Source organism: Dendropsophus ebraccatus, chromosome 2 (genome assembly GCF_027789765.1).
Source record: "Dendropsophus ebraccatus isolate aDenEbr1 chromosome 2, aDenEbr1.pat, whole genome shotgun sequence".
NCBI classification, from domain to species: Eukaryota; Metazoa; Chordata; class Amphibia; order Anura; family Hylidae; genus Dendropsophus; species Dendropsophus ebraccatus.
Window position 1 is genome coordinate 114,576,063 of NC_091455.1, and position 20,659 is coordinate 114,596,721.

A 20,659-nucleotide genomic window follows, 5' to 3' on the forward strand; every position below is an offset into this window, starting at 1 on the left:
GACTTAGTAGTGGAAGCCGTCTAATAGACGGAATCCATTACTAAGTCGGGGCCTAGTGTTAGCCGGTATAAAATGGCTAACACTAACCCCCTATTATTACCCCAGTACCCAATGCCACCAGGGGTACTGGGAAGAGCCGGGTGCCAGTGGTCCCGGAGCGTCAAAATTGGCGCTCCTGGACCGGGCGGCAGCAGGCTGGTAAGATTTAGGCTGGGGAGGGCCTAAACCAATGGCTCTTCCCACCCTGGTGTTACCAGGCTGCTGTCGTTTGGTTTTTAACCCGGCTGGTTCTAAAAATAGGGGGGACCCTATGCGTTTTTTTTTTAAATAAATAAATAATTAAAAAAAAACGCATAGGGTCCCCCCTATTTTTATAACCAGCCGGGTTAAAAACCAAACGACAGCAGCCTGGTAACACCAGGGTGGGAAGAGCCATTGGTTTAGGCCCTCCCCAGCCTAAATCTTACCAGCCTGCTGCCGCCCGGTCCAGGAGCGCCAATTTTGACGCTCCGGGACCACTGGCACCCGGCTCTTCCCAGTACCCCTGGTGGCATTGGGTACTGGGGTAATAATAGGGGGTTAGTGTTAGCCATTTTATACCGGCTAACACTAGGCCCCGACTTAGTAATGGATTCCGTCTATTAGACGGCTTCCACTACTAAGTCTATAAAGTAAAGAAATAAAGACAAGACACAAGTTTACAAATTTTTTTATTCAAATAAAAACACCCCCACACCCCTCATTGACCATTTTATTAAAAAAAACATTAAAAAAACGCTGGTCATCGACGTAGTCCACGGAATCCGACGTAATCCCCAGGATACCGATATCTGAAAAACAAAAAGGGAGAAACACACAAAAAACACACAAACAGGAGCACAACACCCATCATTGTGAGCGGTGTTGTGCTCCTTACAGTATGCAGCATCTTTACAGATCGCTGCTTACAGTCTGACCCCCAAGGGGTTAAGGGAGGATGTATTGCATCCCCCTTAACCCCCTGGGGGCCAGACTGATGTCAGACTGCACCCATCCCAGCAAGGAAGGGGTTAAGTGACCCCCCCTTCCTTGCTGGGAGGGGTGCAGTGCCGGGGAGGGGGTGGGGAGAGCTCTATACTCACCCCGATGTGTCCTCTTCGCTGGTCCGCAGCACAATGAAGTCACTGTGCTGCGGACCAGCTAATTATATGTGCGCTCAGCCGAACAGCCAATCAGCTGAGCGCACATATAATTCTAAATGTTTCTTCTAATAATGCTATTGTGATAACATAATTAGAAGAAACATTTGATGTTTTCATTAAAGTAAAGTGATGATTAGTACAGAATGCTCTATTGCCGGCAATATGAATTACCGGCTTATGGAGTTTCCTGTACTAATTAATATTTAATTAAGAAAACAAATTTTCGTTTAAATAAATTCAGTTTCGTTGGTCAATAATTTAATTCTAACGAATCCATCATTGTGCAATTAAATATACTGTCAAAAAATAAATATATATATAAATATACATTTATTTATATATATATTTATTTTAACAGTATATTTAATTGCAAAATGATGGAATCGTTTACATTTAATTATTGAACAATAAAAGGGACTTTATTAGACAGAAAATGTGTTTTATTAATTCAATATATTAACCATGAGAGACATCGGCTATAGTGCAGAGGATCGCAAACCCCGGTAATAGCGATTCATGTAAACTGTGTTCCCTGCTTTCCCAGATGCATCCAGAGGTGTTTCCATCACTTTCTTAACATTTTATTTGTTATTTTTAGTTGAACCAGATTTCCAAGTAAATGACCGTATGTTTTGAGCCGCATGTCTATTTTTTCCCACGGCCGGAGTTTCACCCGCACATTTACAGCCGCATAAAAAATACAGCCGCACAGTTACAGCGTGTGAATCCAGCCTTAAAGTGTACCTGTTGTTATAACTTTCAAAATGTACATCAACAGTAGATGTGAAATAAAGAAAGTTTACAATATACATTCATTCATAGCTGAAAGTACCAGAAATCTCCTGAAGGCAGATTAAAACAGACTAAACTCATGAAGTCCCAACCAGTACAGAGAGTCACGGCTCAATGTGTCCGACAATCACATGACTGCCTTTTCTCTCAGATGGCCTGGGAAACATGGGACTTCCTGTGTTTAGACTCTTAGGGGAAAAAAAGTCAGAACACAGGAAGTGCCGTGTTTTCCATGATAACTAAAGAAATAATAAATATAAAATGCAAACTTGTTTTTTTTTATCACATCTACTGTTGATTTTGATTTTAAAAGTTATAATGACAGTGACACTTCAATATTTTTGGCATTTTTACTGGTAAATGTTTTGCTGTCATTTTTGCAAAAAATACAGCAGATACTTGCATACATAGTAAGTGTGAAAACATAATTGGCAAATGAAGTGTTAGGCAGCAGTCATGAGTGAAATTCAGGCTTTATTTCAGAACGAATGCTTCCTTTGCTAATTATGTGATTGTGTGCCGCACCATATGGCTGCTGGACAAGAAAGCTGCACAATCTGAATTATGCGTACTGCACTTCAGCAAGGAAACCACAGGCGTGCTAATTAGGACTGGGAGTAGTGCCAGTGTTTATACAGACTCGTGGACTGTGTGAATACAGCGTCACTATTGTAACTACATTTAAATATTCTCAAGCAGATCATACTAAAATCAATGTATTCTCCAGTTCTCATACTAATCTTATTGTTTCTATAGAACTTCACAAATGTGTACACAGCTGCAGAGAAAAATCAATAATTGTAATGAACAGACAGAATGAATGTAAAGAAGAAACTTACTGATGACTGAGCACCTTCTGAGCTAAATCTGTAGGCTGAGGAACTGTTGTATGTTCCTATAGAGCACTGATAATCTGGAGACCACTGGCTGCTATGGGAGTTCGAGAATGTCACACTGCTTCCAGAAGTAACTCCACCATCTTGGTATTCATCATGGTCATAGTCATAATCGCCATCAGGGATGATGAGGTTTTCCAAGCAATCTGGTTGCTTTTCTGGCACACAGTATGTAGACTCTCCCCCGACTATGATTTTTGTTGCTTTTGTATCTTGTCCAGGAGGATGTAATATATTGTTTGGACCAGCTTCAGCTGGCCCAAGAGTATAGTTCATGTAAGGGTCTTCTTCGGAAGAGTCATCACTGGTTCTAATACCACTTGTTCGTTGGTCAGAGTGACCATGTTCACTTGGATTTGGTGAGTCCTTAAATGCATCATCATCAGCTTCAAATCCCTCATCCACCTCCTCTTCAGGATATGGCTGACTAAAGTTAAAGGTGGGTTTCTCACAGCTGGCAATGAGTTTGAGATCCTCCGGGAACACATCACTTACAGAGAGGGACATTTCAATATTCTTAACACATTCATCAATCTCATCAAAGTTCAGGGACTCTAGAAACTCTTGTGCTGCTCTGCAGGCCTCTTCCTCTAGACGTCTCAGCTCATCATCGCGGAGCTGTTGCAGCCGCTGTAGAGATGCCTCTGTTAAAGATAACTCTTGTTTTTCCTTCATGCGCTGCAAGTCATCAATTTCTTTCTCTAATCTGAGAATTTCTTCCACCTGTTTGTTTTCTTTCTGTCTTTCGAACTCTCGATTTTGTTTACACTCCTTTTCCACTTCTAACATGGCAACAAGTTGTTCCTGTTTTTTGGCTTCTTCGGCCTAGAGTTGAGTAGACGAGAACATTAGATTCAAATAAATGTTAATGTGAAATATTTGTAGGTAAAATCCCTGAGTAATACTCATGCAGTTAGGGTACAATGCACTATTCTGCCTCATCATAATAACTTCCTTTACTCAATCATGAGAACTAAATCTACATATTAGTTGAACAAGTTTAGAAAGATGAAACAAACCACAAGACAGAACATGAGAACTATCAAACACGGAACAACTCATAGCAAGTAAACAAGACCCAGGCCAACTGATAACAAGATAAAACTAGATTGTACTAGCATAGGACGTAGATTTTGCGACTATACTGAAATGTTACAGAAGGAACAAAAAATTCATTGCTTCTCACAGTTCTATAATAATCAGAGCGAACTCTAATGGTGCGTTTACACAGAGAGATTTGTCTGACAAATTTTGAAGCCAAAGCCAGGAACAGACTATAAACAGGGAACAGGTCATCAAGGAAAGACTGAGATTTCTCCTCTTCTGAAATCCATTCCTGGCTTTGGCTTCAGAAATCTATCAGATAAATCCCTCTGTGTAAACACACCATAAGAGTTGGATGTTGGAGTTAGACAAATTGCACTGATTGTAAGGTGATGGCATATAGGTAAAAAACCCTAGCATTTGTTATATGTACTATATCAACTGCTTTTCCACAAGTATTAACACAAGAAAACATGAGGTTCTTGACTTCCCTTATAAGTTTTGTGTATATTCAGTAAGCACATACTGTATATTGTTAATACAATGTCTTATAAACAATGAACTTATTAAAGGGGATTCATAAAGTATTATAAGTAGTATACAATTATCTAATTTATTTGCTGCATCAGTTCCTCACGTTTTTCAAGACCTCTGCTCGGTTCAGTTTGCTTCTTGGGAATAAAAGTCTATCCTGGTTATATAAAACTATTGCAAGACAAAGTTCTGACAACTGCAGTGTAGCTGTAAATGAGCCAAGCACCTATGTCGTCATCACATGTCGGGGATACATTTTCATCCCTCGAAGTAAATTATGACGTTTTCCATCTCATAAATGCAAGCAAGGATCTTGAAAGTCAGAAAGCATGTTACATCAAGTCTTAAAAATGTCAGCACACCAAGGTTCAAAGACACAGACATATGGAGGAGCCAATACATGGCGTGCCAGGTGTCAACCACCACTATTAAGCTTGTTGTTATACCACACTAGGCTCACTGTGGCCCTATCTCATAAGCAGCGTTACAGTTGGCCAAATACAGTTAACGTCATGCAATAAAATGATATAATGTGCTTATATGAATGCTGTTATGGCAGGAAGCATGGAAGTAAGCAGGGACATTCTTGTTCATCTGTGCTTGCCATAGTAAATTTTTACCAATGTTGAAATAGATAGATAAATAGATACATGATACATAGATAGACAGATGGATTGATAGCTAGATAGGAGATATATGTGATAATGCATCACAAACCTGATCTGAAATTTTCCTACTTATTTTTTATGTTTTTTATGCCTATTTCCTGAATAAGGATATTATGGCATAGAAGCTATGTTGCTATGTACTTTTTTCTGTTGCCTAGAAATGTATCACATATCATATTAAAGGTCAAGCCAGAATTGTATATGTAAAGGTCAAGCCACATGTATATATGGGCAGTAGGTGTATATATATATATATATATATATATATATATATATATATGTGTGTGTGTGTGTGTGTGTGTGTGTGTGACTGAATAAATAGAAAAAAAGCTTACATCAGCAATGCTAAAAGCTTGAACTAGGGCTAGTGATTACACTCTGTCATGAGTTATGGATTAGCAGAGTTCCTGTAATTCATCTTGTGAGTATACAGTATCTGTGAGCTGTAATGTATGTTGGCATATTGTATACAGAATACTATATTTTTTTGCAGCCTTTAAATAATTGAAATTTGTATTTGGCATTAACATTTTTATCCAAATGACTTGTAACCCCAGAAGAATCATGAAATCTGCTCCATGGAGGGAAGCAATTTGGTATCAGCTAAAAGCTTACCTGCTTGGCTAGTAGTTCTACCTCTTGCCTTTGTCTTTCTCTGCAAGAGGAAACTGAAGATTAGTGGCTGCATTTTTCATGTTACACCACGTGCATACAGAATGGGCTTTCATTGATTTTACAACCACACCTATGTGAGGATGGATTTTCTTGAAGTAACTACATATAAGTTGACTCTAGATCTGATTGTTTGCAGACATACATTGACTGATTTCACTATGATCAACTATATTGCAATGTCTATATAAATCTATGAAATAGATGCCCTGTATCTCTGACAATCATTTAAGTAATGTAGAATAATAAACAGCAAACCATTAGTACTGTAGCTATTATGAGATAATAAACTAAACTTTAAATGAACTACAATTGCCTGAATTTTCCTAGATATTTTGCATCCCATACCTTTCTTCCACTTCCTTTCGTAGTCTGTCTTCCTCTTCTTTCTTCTTCCTTTCCTCCTCTTTCTTCAGTCTCTCTTCCTCTTCTCTTCTTCTCTGTTCTTCTTCCTCCCTTCTTCTCATCTCTTCTTCTTCTTTCTGCTTCTGCTCTTGGAGCTTTCTGTATGTTCTGCGGGCTATCTGCCCACGCAGCTGTTTCTGGAAGGTCACAGCTGCTTTTTTAAGACGTAAAAACTTAGACCTCCACAGGAAAGCCCTGTAGTTCTTCTGTATTACAACAATGCAGTGTAGCACCTTCCTGTACTGCTTTCTAGAGAAAGAAAGAAAAGAAGCTTGTTCCACAAATCACAATCGATAAGAAATAATCCATCCTCTTTATGCATCCCGTTTATAGCAAGTGTCAAGGTGTCACCGCCACAAAATAAATCACATCCACAGTAGGAAGGAGGCAGGAGGCTGAATCCAGGCTAAGCTGATGTTAAACACTGCCGTATCTTTATTTCTCCTGACATGATGGTGTTTTGGAAGAGGGAGAATGAGCCTTGATATATGCCATGCTTACAGAGAAAGTAATTACACCCAGCAGGATGCCTTTCTGGGTGACATATTGGCCTATATGTACAGCCAGGACTCATATGCACATGAAAAGGGATTACCTCATTATGCAAACAGCTATTGAACTGGCTACTATTGACTTTGAGTAGACACACAAAACTAAACAGATGCATGCTATTGGTCTGGATATAATACATAATGTATGATGCTTTGTTAACCAGAGATTTTAGAGCTATCAGGACAGTATTTTCTGATACTATTATTGATAATGAATAGAAAGGTTAACAAATGTACAATGGTAAATATTCCAAAATAATCCTGTTAGGGTATCTATGATATTATTATGTATAGGTAAGCCTGTTTTGGTCTTCCCAACCATGTCTAGTGGCCGCAACCAGATTGGAGGGGGTCAAGGACCCCTAATCTCAAAACAGTATATGCAATAAATGTCTGAGACAGCCTGTTCTCATCTCTTGGACTCACTTCATTTAGAAAATTATAGCACTTCTAAGTCAAGTATGTTTGCAATTTTTTACTATGTTCAAAGTTTTGGTGAATACAATCCTAAGAGTCACACAAAAGATAAATTTTACTCCTTCATTTGATCTCTTTACCTACCTTGCCACAAAGCCTATGATGTGTGATTGTATTATCAAGGCCGCCTTGTATACCTCTACTTCACGCTGCTTCTCTAATTTCTGTTCCAAAGACTCACGCAGAAAGACCTGGACAATACAAAATATTTTCCTTTCTGAGAGACCAAGATTCACTTTTCTCCATACTGATCATTTATCACTAGTTGTAGTATTGTGGGTACTAAGACTATTTTAACAAATGTTTCTAACAATAAAAATGGGTTTCTACATGCTGAAATTCTGACAATAAATACCTACTTTATTGAAAATGTTCAATATTAATATTACAGGCATTGTTTCAAAATCATATTAAAGAAAAACAGAAAAATTCCATTGTACATATGAAAAAGCTTATGTAAGGACAGAGCTAATACATGGAATATAATATCTTTAAAAAGCATTACTTTATGTCCTAAGTACCAGCACTGCATTATGGTTACTGATCCCTAATGCAACTAAATAAAAAATACATTTAAAACATGTTTGAATCCAATTCTAATGGATTGAGATTCATCACAACTCATCATTTTAACACCATAAATGTAATGATCATGACTAACAGCTGCCACTAGTGGACAAATCATGTGTAAAATTATTACTTCTAAAGCATCTTAAACCAAAAAGGGTCTTTGTGAAAAAACCACTTGAGTTCTAAGACTATAATCAATACCTCCCATGTGCATATGCCCTAAAAGTGACACTTGTTCATACCATTCAGCATGAGATGTGATTCGATTGATTTTCTCATTGAACTATATGTCAACATAAGAGAAATCATATAATGTAGGGATGGGTTCGTCTCTTACGTAAAAAGACACATATATCTGCTCTATACACAAAAGATTATTGCCTTAGGCATATACATGCATTATCATGAAGTGCATCTTTATAATCTGACGTTGATGTATAATGTGAAATACATGACATCAGGTAAGACTAGTTCTGCGGGCTTTCCAGTTTAGAGTGGACAGAGGGTTTATACTGAACAGTAAGTGTATTGTGAGCACAGTAGCTTTTAATGATTTATTGACTCATTCATACACCACAGTAATAAATTATGGTCACACTCATCACTTGCCAATGTTATTCTCTATGAATACAAAGAGTAAAGCATTACCTTGGCCTTTCCGAGCTGCCATTCCGTATCTGTCGTGTCATGAAGATGGAGTAAAGTCTCACACTTGCCTTTCAAATCTTCAGGAAGGGTCAGATTTCTCATTAGAACTTTATACCTGGGAAACGTAAAATATTGGCAATCAATAACTAATCAGGATAAAATGATTAATATACATATATAATATAACAGAAGAAGAACATAATTAAGGGTAGGATTGTCACCTTGTCTTATTGTCTAGGAAAGGGCCCTTGAACCACTAGATCAAAAAGCAAGGGGCTAATGACCTCTATGGGCAGCAGATGTCTTGTGGATGGCTACTGCATATGTCCTGATCATCCATTCAGCATTTGCTTATAGCATTTCAATAGTGCAGCTGGTAGCAACGTTTCCCCACCAAGCAATAGCAGACCATGGATAGGGGCTGGATATGTTTTGACTGTGTGTTACACATCTGCTCATACAGAGATCAGTGCCCTCAATGAGTACAAAAGAGTACAGTTCTTGACCTTATGATTATCTTAGCATCCACACGTGCACACGTAGCCTTAAAGGGAACCTGTCACACTGAACAAATAGTATTATTTGCCATAATCATGTTAAAGAGAATGAGAAGCTGGGCACTTTCATATATCATTTTATGGGAAAAGATAAAACAGGTATTGTACTTAAAACTAGTCACTTAAATATCTGTCCAGTGGGTGAGTGACTCACAGCTATCTTTGTATTTATATTTATAAATGGAAGGCTGCTAACCACTGTTCACTCTGTCTACTGGACTCCTAGGCCCATAATGCAGAGAATTCAATTAATAAGCTACATGTTATCCAAAGGATTGCTTCACAAAACTTTATATCTGTTTATCTCCACCTGATCTGTAACAAATGAGTCTGTATTTTCATGTGACAGTTTTCCTTTAAGTTTCAAAACATATTTACATGCCATAGTAATAGGCTGTAGATTTATATTTTACATACATATGCATATCTATGCAATATGCTCACCTAAAATAAAAGTCATGGAAAGGTCTTCTGACTGGAAAACCAGCTCTGCGGATCCTGACTGTCTCGAGCATTCCTGAGTATCTTAACTGGTTGAGGACCACTGACTGGTCAAACTGGTCTGGCATCTGCAGGAAGAAAAAGTTAAAGCAGCACATTAATGAAAAAGCAACAACAACAAAACAACACATATGTGTATGTATTACTGCTTGTATTAAAAAATGTAGGTTTTCAGAGCAATACAATAACATAAGTAAGACCATGAAGAAGAATCACTTGCACGGATTAACAAAACTTTAGATAATATTAGCTAATGTTCCATCATAGTCAAGGACCGCTTTTTCAATATAAATTCAGAGTTCTTAAAACAAGGCAATTATTAGAACAGAACATTGAGGCAACAATAAAAAAAAAAAATAAGAGCAATATATTTAGGCTGTAAGAGACATAAATGAAAACTACAGAAAATATATATTATCACACTCCTACGGCCATCATGTTTTCTATCTGTATAGTGAGAGGTATACATTTTCCAGCTCATAGCCAATCTGTGCAATAGCCCCACACCAGCTAACCCAAAGCTTTCCCAGCAATGCAGTACTTATATGTATATTGAGAGAAGGCATAACTTTCCCCTGACTACTAAAGAGATGGCAGCATCTGGTGCTGATTTTGTCCCTTGGCTTACATTTACATGAAGAACACGCTGAAGAATGACCTGAGCCAGTGAAATGAAGAGGCTGGGATAGAATGAACACTAGAGCCATGCTTTACATGTGCTGTGTAGCCATAGTAACATTTCCCTGTCTAAGGAGGGGTATTATATGCACTGTGATCATCTCAGGGGCCTCTCTGACCTAGACAAGTCAGTGGGCACTGAATGATTGGGATCTAACCTTGCTCCTATAGGTGCTCAGGCGTAGGAGAGGTGTATACAGCATAATACATGTAGCACTAGGTGAAAGAAACTTGTTCTTCTCTGTCCAGGAATCATAATGTGATGTATTCACCTCTGTTGAGTGGCATTGTTATTTCTTGTTTATATATTGAATTATTATCTGTATTTGTTCTATCATTTACTCTCTCCCTATGGGATCAATGTGATATTATGTACGCCTGCCTGCGAATAAGTACAAAATGTACCAAACCTTGACCCCCTTACTCTCCGCCGCAGAATTCCGCCTGCCTCAGTGTGTCATAGCATCTCTATGGGAGAGCGCATGCTCCTCCGCTGCCGCCGCTCTCCACTCAAAGAGGTGACATGTCATTCCTTGAGATTCCATAGAGATGCTATGACACACTGAGGGAGGTGGAATTCGGATTTCCGCCTATTTTACTCAATGTGAACATACCCTTAGAGTTTACCACAACAACTGTATCGTTGTACCTGAAATCTGTAATTATTTATAGCGAGGGTTTTTATTCTGGCCTGCAGACAGAAGCTTCCACACTAAACATCGTATATAATGTGGATATTGTATAATGTGGATATTGTACCTGTGGAAATTTTTCTTGTCCAAATAGGGCTCATGCATATACAGCAACCATAGCTTGCTATAAGCCCATACTGTTCATAGGCGGGGTGCACCAGCCCTAAAGACAACAAGACCTCACTTCTTTTTAAAAATTTGCTTTACTATAGCCTTCTTTTGCTTTGTTTATTCTACTTGTATGGCCAATTCTTGATAATCCAGCTAATGTTCATCCAATATTTTATTAAAAAATATGGAAGTGACTCTAAATCAGCTGGAATAGGCATGAATGGTTTAAAGTGGTGTAAAGTAGAATTGGCCCAGTTGCCTGAAGCAACCAATTAGATTACACCTTTCATTCTTTACAGATCCCTTGTAAAATTAAAGGTTGAGTCTGATTGGTTGCTAGGGGCAACTGGGCCAATCGTACTTTACACCAGTTTCATAAATCTCCCTCCAAATTCTCTTGCCTGCAAGGGATGAGATTTTCCTGATGATTTGGAAGATTTATTAGGAATTTTACTATATAATCACAAGAATAAAACATCTATCTTACCAGGACTAAATCAGTGTCCCCAGACTTGTGAATGTATCCGGTGCTACAATTGCTCTAGGACATCTGCACACCGAATAACAACAGGTCTATTCACTCCACTGTTTCCTGTGACAGCATAGCATGACCCTTTAGAATGTCTTTTATGAGGAATCTTTAGGGACCCTGCCTCAGCTTCCCCATAATGTGTTAATAATATGGTCTAATGTCAAGCCAATTAAACTTTCTGAATGATTAATATTAATGCTGTATGGCCACTGCATCGTCTCTCCTTCTCTATTGTCTACAAGTATCTGTTCTCCGAAAATCAATCAGTCTCCTAGATGAGGCATAGATTAACATGATAACCCGGCCATCAGACGCCTATTACATAGCAGCTGCCATTTCATGGTTACTTTATTTCTATACAATGTCTTTAATTTGATTGAAGGCAAGTGATACATTATATTCAGATATCATAAAAAAAATCTATTTGCATGTACAGACAATAGCTGCAATGTGAGCATACAGAAAGAGATATAATTACATTTAAATATTAAATTGGACAATGATTTATTTCTTTGCTTCCCTTAACAATGGTGAATGTTAATGGGAGATGTACATGAGTGGCTTGTGATATTTGCTATCATCCTAACACAAAACCCACCAGAAGCTATGAGACTGACATTAAATAAAGATTGTAAGATTTCTGGCTATGAAGTTCACTATTTCCCAGTGGTCATCAAGGGCTGTACTGTATGCCCTTCTATATTGTTGCAGAACTATAAATGCCTCCCATATTGGTCAGGACTCACAGCTTTGCAGTTCTTACACTGTGCTGATGCCAGGTGCTGAAACTTTACTGATCAAGCATTGATGTTCTATCCTAAGGGCCAGGATAGAACTGAGGCAGGCGGGAGTCCACTGAATTTACTGTGAACTGGCCTGAAGGGTGCATACACACATATTGAGTTCGCAGCAGATTTCACACTGCGAGTTCTGAAGCAAATTTGCCGCAATCAGTAATATTACAGTCTGCTCACATTACAGTCTGCTCACATTACAGTCTGCTTATTGAAGACCCGCTCAGTCAATTACTGGCTGCTGCTGGACAACTCAGTAATCGGCTGAGTAGGCCATCAGTGGGTGGGGACCAGGAGACTGAAGCAGGATCGCGATGAGGGGGGCGTGGACAAATAAGCATGGGTTGTTTGCTATTTTTATTGCAGCTAATTTGTTAAATATGGCTTTCACTACATTTTTGCAGAAGAATGAAAATATGCTGCGAGAATGCAGGGCCGAAGACTGCAATGATACCAGGTATTGCAAACCACTACAAACTTACTATGCATGAATGCATCCTGAGGCCCAGTTCACAATGAGCTAATTCAGGGGAATTCTGCCGCGGAGCTCTCTGCTGCGGAATCCCGCACAGCTTAATATCCTCCCCTCTCAGCTCAAAGATTTAACATGTCAATTCTTTGTGCGGAGAGCAGCGGGAGCAGAGGCCCTTCTATACTATGGGCAGTGGCGGTCTTTGGAACCAAGCACCCCGAGCGATCGCTTGGGGCCCCCAACATCCAGGGGGGCCCCCCACGCCCGCTCTTGTGCTCAAGACCGCTGGACAGGGCTGCTGCCCCGCTCGCTGCTGCCATCCGAACTGTAACTATGAGCACTCGGAATGAGCGCTCATAGTTACATGCAGCAGCACTGACAGGGCGGGAGACATTGGCCCCCTTCCTGTCAGTCACTCTTGCGGCCGCAGGAAGGGTTTTCCCTGCGGTCACAAGTGGCAGCTTTGTCCTTGTGGTGCCGGCGCTCCAGTGACATCACTGGAGCATCGGCGCCAGGACAAGGGGAGTGCGGTCTCTTGTGATCGCAGGGAAAACCCTTCCTGCGGCCACAAGAGTGAAGAGAAGAGGAGACGCCCGGACCCAGGTGAGTATAAGTGTTTGTTTTATTGTGTTATATACTATATGGGAGGGGGAGCACACAGGGGTCTGTTTAACTGGGGGAGCGCACATCGGGGGTCTATATTAATGGGGGCAGCACACAGGGGGGGCTATATAACAGAGGGAGCACACAGGGGGGCTATAGACTACTGGGGTTTCACAGAGGGGTCTATATACTACTAGGGGAAGCACACAGGGGGTCTATATACTACTTGGGGCAGCAGAATGGGGTCTATATACAACTTGGAGAGCACACAGGAGGTCTATATCCAAGTGGGGGAGCACACAGGGGGGCTATATACTACTGGGGGAGCACACAGGGGTCTATATACTACTGGTGTGGCACACAGGGGGTCTATATACTACTGGGGGAACATACAGGGGGTCTATATACTACTTGTGAGGCACACAGGTGGTCTATATATAACTTGGGGAGCACACAGGGGTCTGTATACTACTGGGGCAGCACACAAGGGGTCTATATAATACTGGTGGGGCACACAGGGGGTCTATATACTCCTGGGGGAACCACACAGGGGGTTTATATACTACTAAAGGAGCACACAGGGGTCTATATCCAAGTGGGGGAGCACACAGGAGGTCTATATCCAAGTGGTGGAGCACACAGGGTGGCTAAATACCCCTGAGGGAGCACACAGGGGGCCTATATACTAATGGGGGAGCACACAGGGGGTATATGCAACTGGGGGCAGCACACAGGGGGTCTATATACAACTGTGGCAGCACACAGGAGGTCTATATACTTCTGGGGGAGCACACGGGGTTATATATAACAGGGGGAGCACACAGGAGTCTATATACTACTGGGGGAAGCAAACAAGGGGTATATACTACTGGGGGCAGGACACAAGGGATATATACTATTGGGGGCAGCACACAAGGAGTATATATTACTGGCGGTAGCGCACAAGGGGTATATACTACTGGGGGCAACACACAGCGGTCTATTGTTTTGGAACGCATGTCGAGGGGGGGCCCCAGACATAACTTCGCTTGGGGCCCCAGAAATGCCAAGACCGCCCCTGACTATGGGACACTGAGGCAGGAATTCCGCCGAATTCGCTCAGTGCGAACTGGCCCTAAGGAGACAAAGTATAAGATCAATAATCTCTCTCATTACAGTTTTTCTCTTAAAATTATTTCATTTTATATCTTCTTCAGACAGGCTATTGATGTTATACCACTCCCCCTTCCCCCCCCCCCCCCCCCCCGCAAAAAAACCTAGAACCTCCATGACCTGCATTTATAGTGGACAGCAGAAGTACTGAGAGGCAACTTCTGGTATATAACCCTACAGTTACAGACAAGAAGATGGTCTTACATGCGTCCCACTTAATACACTGTGAAATAATCACTTTTCTAGAACAAACAATGTTCCTGGTACATGAATAATGAGACTGTCACCTCTGAGGACACAGACATTGTAGCTGTCGTCAATACCACCTCTTTCAGGAGGAGAAACACAGTGTACATTCTTTGTCTGTCACTAGTAACTGAACAGGGAATCTTATTGTTATCTGTCTGGTAAATGCAGGACAACTATTCAAGGCAAAAATACGAAACCTCAGAAATCACAAAGCCGTTGTTTTGTATGTAACCAATCACTGGAATAACTAGGTCAGTGTAAAGATGACTAAATTTCTATTTCTACAGTTTGTATCCACATTTAATCATACCAGAATGTTTTATCTGTGGTAGTACATAACTACCACAGCAAGCGCAAAAATTATTGTGCAATTGATACATACTCCCCATTGGCCCTGATTTATTATAGTGTAGAAACTGGTACAAACTGCACCACAGCAGCCAATCACAGCTTAGCTTTTATGTTTCCTAAAGCTAAATCCACTGCCAGTGTAAGCTAGCATGGGAGGCGACACACACCTTTGGATAAGTCTCAGTGCACTTGAGGCGGTCTATGCAGTAGCCTCACAAGGCTCAGGGTTGGCATAGGTTTCCACTAAAATTTAAGCCTGCAGCCTAGTAAACTGAGTATGCAAGGCAACCACATCTCCTTTTTGTGACACCAAACCCGCTTCACAGCAAGCTCCACCCCATTTTTGCACCTTTTTGCCAATCTGTGCCAGGCATGGTGCTTGAAGGGGTTGTCCAGGTAGGACACTTTTTAGATATGTGCTCAGGGAGGGATGAATAAAGGGAAAAAAATATGCACACTATAGCTGGTATTGTGCCTTTGTGGTCCTTGATGCACGGCAGCTTCTGTGTTTGCAGATGTGACATCACAAGCTACTTAGCCTGCCCCAAATGTACATTAGCTGGAAGCCTTAGCTGTGTACACTGCAATAGTGGCGATAGGTTACGACAGCTCAGCTCCCATTCCCTTTTTATGGGGTGCAGGTGTCAACACCCCACGGAGCAGATATTGATGATCCTGAGGAAATGCATTCAGAAAATGCTGTGGGATTTTGAGAATCTCATCAGTGGTCACATGGTCTCTTAAGCTCCTCATGTATAGATAATTATATTTATATCTCTATACGTATGTACCCTCAGAATTGTAAAGTGCTGCAGAATCTTTTGGCGCTATATAAATAAAAATTATTATTATAATAAGAAGGATGGAACAAAAGCTAAAAATGTACAAAGTGTACATTTTTAAAGGGGTTGTCCGGCGATAAAAAATTATTCACAGAATAACACACATTACAAAGTTATACAACTTTGTAATGTATGTTATGTCTGTGAATGGCCCCCTTCCCCGTGTCCCACCACCCCCACCCGTGTACCCGGAAGTGTGGTGCGCTATACATTACCTGTCACGTGCCGACCACGGTCTCCGATCCTCAGCAGTGACGTCTTCTTCGGGAGGCCGGCGGATCTTCCCGAGTGCCGGCCGCCCTCTGCAGCGTCATCCGAAGCTCAGCCGCGATTGGCTGAGCATAACTGTGCTCAGCCAATCGCGGCTGAGCAGCTGATGACGCTGCAGAGGGCGGCCGGCACTCGGGAAGATCCGCCGGCCTCCCGAAGAAGACGTCACTGCTGACGATCGGAGACCGTGGACGACACGAGATGCGGTGAGTATAATGCACCACACTTCCGGGTCTAGCGTGGGTGGGGGGAAACACGGGGAAGGGGGCCATTCACAGACATAACATACATTACAAAGTTGTATAACTTTGTAATGTGTGTTATTCTGTGAATAACTTTTTATCGCCGGACAACCCCTTTAAATACACTTGTGAGGGGCACATTTTTTTTAAGACAAAATGAGGCTGGTTTTAAGACATGCCAGTTTTTTGTAAAACTGACATTGCAGTTTTTTTTGGTTTTTTTTTCTGCTAAAACCAGAAGTGGTTCCAACAGTTAAAGAGAAGTACAAGTCCTCCTTCCATCCCATTTGTTTCCCAGGGAAACAAAGGATCAGGCATGCTGAAATCCAACACATATCCAATCATCTGCTAAAATCATCAGCCTACCTACAGCACACAGGATATGACACAGTATAAAAATAAGCTCACCCAGAATTACCAGGAAATGATGCCAGTATGATAGAGGCATGGAGTTATGAGACAGCCCTATACCTGAGATGTGACCGGTTTTACTGAATAAAACTCTCCTTTCAAGTTTCCGAGATTCCTAAGTAGTATCAAACAGGTTTCTGCATTAACAAATGCGAATATAAACAATGAACATGAATAAGGAAGCTAGGCATTGTCAATGTTCCTATGGGCTCTGTATGTCATCTTCAAAATACAGTAGTACCTTGGAGGTCAAAGAATTCCAAGTTCAAAATTCTAAAGAAAAGTAACGTTAACAACCATTGAAGAGTTGGTGCACTACTGTACTATAGTTGCAGGTTTTGTTGAACATTTCTTGTATTAAAGATGTTGTCCAGCGAAAATCTTTTTCTTTCAAATCAACTGGTGTCAGAAAGTTATATAGATTTGTAATTTACTTCTATTGAAAAACTTTAGTCTTCCCATACTTATTAGCTACTATATGTCCTACAGGAAATGTGTTATTTTCAGTCTGACACAGTGCTCTCTGCTGACATCTCTGGCTGAGAAAGGAACTGTCCAGAGCAGGAGAGGTTTTTTTATGGGGATTTATATAAAACCAAGACAGAGTTCCTGTCTTGGACAGAGATGTCAGCAGAGAGCACTGTGTCAGACTGAGAAAGACTGAAAACATTTCCTGCAGCACATTTAGTAGCTTATAAGTATGGGACAACTTCTTTAAATGTAGAGTATAGTGCTGTTCTTTACTGTACTGTGCTGATTAAACAGGCACTTTTCAATGCAATAAAAGAGTACTGTAGTTAATAATTGCTAATTATTGGTGGGTGCTGGAACCAATTAAACACATTTACATTATTACCAATAGGAAAGCACTGCTCGGTTCTAAAACTGCCTTCCTGAACCTGAAGTTCAAGAACAAGATATCACTGTAGTTTCTTTTAATGTCATTACAGTACACAATAGAGTTTGTCATTACATATTTTGGTTACTTTGTGAACTGGCATAGAAATGCAGATTCGGTCAATGTATAAGATCTGGGATTATTATTGCAGCGTAAATGAGTTATTTAATTAGCAGAGCTGGTATGAGTGCAGCAGTGCTGAGTTTGTGTAGAGCTAAAGATATGTCAATGGTTTCTCAATGAAGCAATAGAGTCAAGTTTGTTACAATAGCAGCGGAGCATATTATCAATTTATTGCTCTTCTACCGATTATGAGAATTGCAGAATAAGGATTATTAATGCAGCAGGGCTGAAGCTGTCAGTGCAGAAGAGCTCAGTTAATTGATGTAGCAGAGTTGGGTTAATCAATGTAAAAGTGCACAGCAAGAAACAGAAAGTCAAGACATCCTGACAAAAGTGAAATAAATGGGCAGGTGCAAATCTATTAATGTAACAAAGCTGAATCTATATCATTGTAGCAAATGTCTTGGTAGGTAAAACTAATATTTTGCAACTTCCAAAAGAAACTATCCTGTGCTACAACTCTGAAAGAATACCCGATAACAACAAAAGCTAATGGTAATCTTGTTTTCACGTTTGATTATCGTTCAACTGATCATTTTTTACTTTTACACAGTACAAACAAACTGTTTAGATGAAACAATCTAAAAAATATCAGCAAACTACCAACTGCAAACTACGATTTTATGGATTTGTTGAAAAACTCGTCACTTGATCCTTAGCTGTATTTATTTGAGCAGATAATCCTCAAATCCTATTGTGCAGATTTGAATGAGAATCGCTCTGTGTAAAAGGACCATTAGAGACAGTGTACATATAAATTGCCAATAAATCCATTCCCCTACCAGCTGAACCTGATGTATTTGTGTCTTTTCACCCTTACCATATCACTACTTTGCTACAACTTAGAGAAATGCATTTACTATATAAAGAGACTTTAAATGCATCTGTACTTAATTTGCCTTAATATTGAACTATGGCTTTGGCTTCAATAATAGCAATTAAAAACCTGACTGTGTGAAAACACACCAATGCATGGTCTATGAACTCATTACAAAGGTACAGTAGGTATCCAGACCTGGAGCAGGCGCATTCCCTGCAGTGAATCCTTATTCCTAGGTACATGTAGAGATGCCAGCACACCTACCTTTCCTATATTTCTCTTCACTCAGTTTGCTTGGTTCCTAAAAGGTCTGCATGCTATCAGTCACTGGCCAGGAGTGCACACAGGCTCCGAGCACACACAGAACAAGGCTTTCTTATGAAGGCTGGTATTTCAAGTCCCCCATGTGATATCTTTGGCTGGGATTGTTTAATTCATTCCTTCTTGTGCCTAAAGGAAGCCAGACTTGGAAGATGGCCTTGCAGGTTCAGTGTATCAGTACACACAAGGAACTGGCAGCAAGCAGCACAGACAGAGCCACTAGGATTGTATACTTAAATAACTTGTGCAGGCAGGAAAGTTCTTGAGGTTAAAACAAATAGCATTCTTGGAACAGTCAACTCAAAGAAAAATAGACAACCTGCTGCAGGTCAGCCCTGCCTATGAATACTCATTAATGAGGCATACAATCCGCGCTGGCTTCTTGAACATTGCAAATCCTCCCCAACCATTTCCAAGGCAACCCAAGTCAGTCCCATGTCAACTACGATGACTTTCTCAAGGGTTATTTTTCATTATAAGCTCTTCACAAATCAAAGGCTCCATGACAATAGTGTACAGTGCACAAAGAAGATGGCTAGTAATAATGCTAGATATGAAAGGACTAGATGGTGCTATTCTGACTGAGTCTAATGTATTCTCTCTCTGATCGTGCATCTAAAAATCTCAATAACCATATATTTTACTGTTTGAAAGAAAAAACAGAAAAATAAATAAAAGACATGGACAGTACAACTGTGTGTTTTAAGTTAAGTTAGACTGTGTTTGTCTGTAATTGTGATATGGGTTAGTCCGCATGCACACATAATTTTTTTGTGGACCAAAAATCACAGGTTTCATTGTCTGCTTTCAGCATTTACATGACATCTGTATGTCATCTGTAGGTGTGGATCCACAAGAAATAGAAAATGTCTGATAAAAAGTAGGGGCAACACTGGAAATTATGTCTCTATGCAACCAGTCTGAAAATATGGACAGCACATACTGTAGATGGTTATTAGTGTGCTGCCATATTTATCACAGACCTATTGACCTCTATTGGCACCACCACACCACAAATATGAACCATATATGCATGTGTAGTTTTTTTTTTTTTTGGCACATCCAGATATGAATCTGTAAAAAAAAAACACATGCAAGTACATAGGCATCAATAGGTCTGCATACTGTCTGCAATAGCAGATCTGCATTTATGTACAGTATCCAGTATCCTGTATCTTTAGGGTGTGTTCACACCTACAGGATCTGCAGCAGATCTGCAGCAGGTTTGATGCTGTGTTCAGTTATTTAAATGAAATCTGCTGCAGAAAATCAGCTGCAGATCCTGTAGGTGTGAACGCACCATTAAAGAAGAAATATAGATGGTCCCATTTTATAAAATGAGAAGCTGCAAAAACAAGCTACGCCACACTGAAAGGGATATGTGACTCAATAGAGTGCCCCACTTATAAAGAAAGCGGCAACAAAAGAAAGAATTGAAACATAGACAGTGATGAAACAAGAACACAGATGTGGAAGGAACAGTTCTGGATTTTAGTGTAAAAAGTCCATAGATCAGATAACTGACCAGACAATACCAAGGACTGCAGAAAGCAAAACCACTGAAGGCAAAATCATCTCCAGGAACAGCAGTTTGCTGAAGCC

General features: G+C 40.3%; 1 protein-coding gene across 1 annotated transcript in view; it reads right to left on the reverse strand.

Moving 5' to 3' along the window:
* MYO10 (myosin X) overlaps positions 1–20,659 on the reverse strand; it is a 196,994-nt gene that overhangs the window by 29,058 nt on the left and 147,277 nt on the right. Inside the window, exons 20-25 of the mRNA XM_069958144.1 lie at positions 9,440–9,564; positions 8,439–8,553; positions 7,305–7,411; positions 6,136–6,441; positions 5,731–5,770; positions 2,813–3,694 (exon numbers count right to left, since the gene is read on the reverse strand). Of these exons, the coding sequence (XP_069814245.1) occupies positions 2,813–3,694; positions 5,731–5,770; positions 6,136–6,441; positions 7,305–7,411; positions 8,439–8,553; positions 9,440–9,564 (1,575 nt within the window). The remainder of the gene's footprint in view (positions 1–2,812; positions 3,695–5,730; positions 5,771–6,135; positions 6,442–7,304; positions 7,412–8,438; positions 8,554–9,439; positions 9,565–20,659) is intronic.